This window comes from Meriones unguiculatus, assembly GCF_030254825.1.
Source record: "Meriones unguiculatus strain TT.TT164.6M chromosome 13 unlocalized genomic scaffold, Bangor_MerUng_6.1 Chr13_unordered_Contig_2907, whole genome shotgun sequence".
Classification (NCBI taxonomy): domain Eukaryota; kingdom Metazoa; phylum Chordata; class Mammalia; order Rodentia; family Muridae; genus Meriones; species Meriones unguiculatus.
The window spans coordinates 1,335,001-1,340,000 of NW_026843582.1; the positions used below are offsets into that span (position 1 = coordinate 1,335,001).

The following is a 5,000-nucleotide window of genomic DNA, read 5'->3' on the forward strand; positions in this document are numbered from 1 at the left end:
GGGGTTTCCTTCTGTGTCACGTGTCCGCGTGGTTTCCTCCCCGTCCACGTGTCTACGTGTCTGCGTGGTTTCCTCCCCATCCATGTGTCCACATGTCCACGTGTCCGCGGGGTTTCCTCCCCGTCCACGTGTCCACGTATCCACGTGTCTGCGGGGTTTCCTTTTGGTCCACGTGTCCGCGTGGTTTCCTCCCCGTCCACGTGTCCACGTGTCCACGTGTCTGCGGGGTTTCCTCCCCGTGCACGTGTCCACGTGTCTGCGGGGTTTCCTCCCCGTGCACGTGTCCACGTGTCTGTGGGGTTTCCTCCCCGTGCACGTGTCCACGTGTCTGCGGGGTTTCCTCCCCGTCCACGTGTCCACGTGTCTGCGTGGTTTCCTCCCCATCCATGTGTCCATGTGTCAACGTGTCTGTGGGGTTTCCTTCTGTGTCACGTGTCCACGTGGTTCCCCCCCGTCCACGTGTCCATGTGTCCACGTGTCTGTGGGGTTTCCTTCTGTGTCACGTGTCCGCGTGGTTTCCTCCTCGTCCACGTGTCTACGTGTCTGCGTGGTTTCCTCCCCATCCATGTGTCCATGTGTCCACGTGTCTGTGGGGTTTCCTTCTGTGTCACGTGTCCGCGTGGTTTCCTCCCCATCCATGTGTCCATGTGTCATCGTGTCTGTGGGGTTTCCTTCTGTGTCACGTGTCCACGTGGTTTCCCCCCGTCCACGTGTCCATGTGTCCACGTGTCTGTGGGGTTTCCTTCTGTGTCACGTGTCCGCGTGGTTTCCTCCCCGTCCACGTGTCTACGTGTCTGCGTGGTTTCCTCCCCATCCATGTGTCCACATGTCCACGTGTCCGCGGGGTTTCCTCCCCGTCCACGTGTCCACGTATCCACGTGTCTGCGGGGTTTCCTTTTGGTCCACATGTCCGCGTGGTTTCCTCCCCGTCCACGTGTCCACGTGTCCACGTGTCTGCGGGGTTTCCTCCCCGTGCACGTGTCCACATGTCTGCGTGGTTTCCTTTTGGTACACATGTCCACGGGGTTTCCTCCCGTGCACGTGTCCACGTTTCCACGTGGTTCCCTTCCAGTCCACGTGTCCGCGGGGTTTCCTTCCGGGCCCCTCAGAGGGGCGGCAGCGTCCGCCTGAGCGTGACGGCCGCGTCGGAATCCAGCTGGTGTCCCGTGTCCCCGTGGACTCCTCCCCGGCGAGGGCCATGGCGAAGGGTCACGGGGAAGGGCCACGGTCAAGGCCACGGGGAAGGGCCACAGCAGAGGGCCACGGGGAAGGGCCATGGTGAACCGCCACGGTGAAGGTCACAGCGAAGCGTCACAGCAAAGGGCCACAGTCAAGGCCACGGCGAAGGGCCACGATGAAGGCCACGGCGAAGGGTCACAGCGAAGCGCCACGGGGAAGGTCCACGATCAAGGCCACGGCGAAGGGCCATGGTGACGGTCACAGCGAAGCGCCACACGGAAGGGCCATGGCGAAGGGCCACAGTGAATGTCACAGCAAAGCGACACGGCAAAGGGACACAGGGAAGGCCCACGGAGAAGGGCCACGGGGAAGGGCCACGGCAAAGGCCACGGTGAAGGTCACAGCAAAGCAACATGGCAAAGGGCCACAGGGAAGATCCACAGTCAAGGCCACGGCAAAGCGCCACTGCAAAGGGCGACAGGGAAGGGCCACGGCGAAGGCCACAGGGAAGGTCACAGCGAAGCGCCATGGCAAAGGGCCACAGGGAAGATCCACAGCGAAGGGCCACGAGGAAGGGCCACAGCCAAGGCCATGGTGAAGGGCCACAGCAAAGGTCCACGGGGAAGGGCCACGATGAAGACCACGGCAAAGGTCCACGGGGAAGGGCCACAGGGAAGGGCCACGGTCAAGGTCACAGCAAAGCTACATGGAGAAGGCCACGGGGAAGGGCCACGGCGAGGGTCGTGGTGAAGGGAACATTGAGAGCCACGGCGAAGGGCCACAGTCAAGGCCACGGCGAAGGCCATCTCCGCCGAGATCAGAACATCAGAGCGGCGGGTACGCGGCTGCCAGCCGTAACGACCGTCCCGGACCCCGGCGACTCCTCCCTCAAGGGTCCCGTGGACGCGGCCGGTCGGACCGTAAAGCCCACGTTTTTGCCTCGCGTGACTTCCTCAGCCACGTGAACTGACCCCACGTCCCTGGGTCCCGGTGGATTTAGGTGATTATTTTATTTTTAGTGGCAAAATGGCGCGGGGGTCCCCGACGGTCAAGCTCGGGGCCTCGGCGACTCTCCGGCACGGCAGGTGGGCGGGGGTCGCGGTTCGGCTCCCACGGGTGTCACGTGGCCTCGTCGACCCGTGGTGCCAGGACGACAATGATTTTGTCATTGGGTTGACCTGGAGGGTGAGTCGTGCTGGACCCCGTGGACTGGAGATGGCAGAGGCCACGGTCCACAGAGACCCTGAGGCCACCGTCCACGGAGACCCTGAGGCCACGGTCCACGGAGACCCTGAGGCCACCGTCCACGGAGACCCTGAGGCCACGGTCCACGGAGACCCTGAGGCCACCGTCCACGGAGACCCTGAGGCCACGGTCCACGGAGACCCTGAGGCCATGGTCCACGGAGACCCTGAGGCCACGGTCCACGGAGACCCTGAGGCCATGGTCCACGGAGAGGCCACGGTCCACGGTCCTAGGAGACCCCAGAGGCCACGGTCCATGGAAACAACAGAGACCACAGAGGTCACGGTCCATGGAGACAGCAGAGGCCACGGTCCACGAAAACCCCAGAAGCCATGGTCCACGAAAACCCCAGAAGCCATGGTCCACGGTACTAGAGGACCCTAAGGCCACGGTCCACTGAGACCCCAGAGGCCACGGTCCAGGGAGACCCCAGAGGCCATGGTCCACGGAGATCCCAGAGGCCACGGTCCAGGGAGACCCCAGAGGCCACGGTCCACGGAGACCCCAGAGGCCACGGCCACGGTCCACAGAGACCCCAGAGGCCACGGCCACGGTCCACGGAGACCCCAGAGGCCACGGTCATGGTCCACAGAGACCCCAGAGGCCACGGTCCATGGTCCTAGGAGACCCCAGGGGCCACAGAGGCCACGGTCCATGGAGTCTCTGGAGACCCCAGATGCCACGGCACAGAGACCACAGAGAACACGGTCCACAGAGTCTATGGTCCACAGAGACCCCAAGGCCACGGTCCACGGAAACCACAGAGGCCACAGAGGCCATGGTCCACAGAGACTAGAGAGGCCACAGAGGCCACGGTCCATGGAGACCCTAAAGCCACGGTCCATGGAGACTCCAGAGGTCACAGTCCACGGAGACCACAGAGGCCATGGTCCACGGTCCACGGAGCCCACAGAGGCCACAGTTGATGGCGACCCCAGAGGCCATGGTCCATGGAGACCCCAGAGGCCACAATCCACGGTCCTAGAAGACCCTAAGGCCACGGTCCATGGAGACCCCAGAGGCCACAGTCCACGGTCCTAGAAGACCCTAAGGCCACGGTCCACGGAGACCCCAGATGCCACGGTCCATGGAAACCACAGAGACCACAAAGGCCACGGTCCACAGAGTTTATGGTCCACAGAGGCCACGGTCCACGGAGTCTATGTTCCACAGCGGTCCACGGAGTCTATGGAGACCCCAGAGGCCACGGTCCACGGTCCTAGAAGACCCTGAGGCCACGGTCCACAGAGACCCCAGAGGCCATGGTCTATGGAGACCCTGAGGCCACGGTCCATGGTCCACGGAGGACATGATCCATGGAGATCAGAGGTCACAGTCCACAGAGATCCTGAGGCCATGGTCCACGGAGACCCCAGAGGCCACAGTCGATGGAGACCCCAGAGGCCACGGTCCACGGAGACCCTGAGGCCACGGTCCTAGGACACCCTGAGGCCATGGTCCACGGAGACCCCAGAGGCCACGGTCCACAGAGATTACGAAGGCCACGGTCCAAGAGGTCCAAGGTCCACGGAGACCACAGAGGCCACGGTCCAGGGGGTCCATGGTCCACGGGGACCACAGAGATCACGGTGCACAAAGTCCACGGTCCACGGAGACCCCAGAGGCCACGGTCCACGGAGACCCCAGAGGCCACGGTCCACGGAGACCCCTGAGGCCACGGTCCACGGAGACCCCTGAGGCCACGGTCCACGGAGACCCCTGAGGCCACGGTCCACGGAGTCCACGGGGACCACAGAGGCCACGGGAGGCGATCACCGAGTGACGGGCCGCGCCGGCATGGGCCGCGTCCTCGAGGCCGTCCCGCACTCGCCGCTCCGGTGTCTCAGGAGGTGACGGCGCTGCGGGAAGGCGCGGTCGCAGCCGTCGCACGCGTGGGGCCTCTCGCCCGTGTGCATCCGCGCGTGGACGAGGAGGTGGACGCTCCGCGTGAAGGCGCGGCCGCACTCGGCGCAGGCGTACGGCTTCTCGCCCGTGTGCGTCCTCTCGTGGACCCGGAGGCCGCTCGAGCGTGCGCACGCCTTCCCGCACTCGGAGCACGCGTGGGGCCGCTCGCCCGTGTGCGTCCTCCGGTGGCGCAGGAGGTCCGTGCGGCCCGCGAAGGTCCGCTCGCAGCCGTCGCACGCGTGGGGCCGCTCGCCCGTGTGCGTCCGCGCGTGGACCCGGAGGTGGGCGGCGCGCGCGAACGTTTTCCCGCACTCGGAGCACGCGTGGGGCCTCTGCCCCGTGTGGGCCCTCTGGTGGCGCAGGAGGTTGGTCCTCAGCGTGAAGGCCTGGCCGCACTGGTCGCACGTGTGGCTTCTAGTGGCGCCGTGGCCCCCGTCCGTGGCGCCACGCTTCCTTTTGTGCTTGCGGCCGTGGCTCTTGCCCGTGGCGCCGTGGCCCCCTTCCGTGGTGCCGTGGCCCCCTTCCGTGGCTCCGTGGCCCTCGCCCGTGGCTCCGTGGCCCTCGCCCGTGGCGCCACGTTTCCCCTTGTGCTCGCGGCCGTGGCCCCCGCCCGTGGCTCCGTGGCCCTCTTCCGTGGCTCCGCGTCGGCGGTTCCCACGCCTGCGGGGACG

At 65.8% G+C, this 5,000-nt stretch overlaps 1 protein-coding gene across 1 annotated transcript in view; it reads right to left on the reverse strand.

Moving 5' to 3' along the window:
- Positions 1–5,000, reverse strand: part of LOC132650555 (zinc finger protein 696-like) — an 8,996-nt gene that overhangs the window by 1,214 nt on the left and 2,782 nt on the right. Inside the window, exon 4 of the mRNA XM_060375905.1 lies at positions 1–4,989. This exon is cut by the window's left edge and continues 1,214 nt beyond it. Coding sequence (XP_060231888.1) covers positions 4,197–4,989 — 793 coding nt within the window. The 3' untranslated portion in view covers positions 1–4,196. The remainder of the gene's footprint in view (positions 4,990–5,000) is intronic.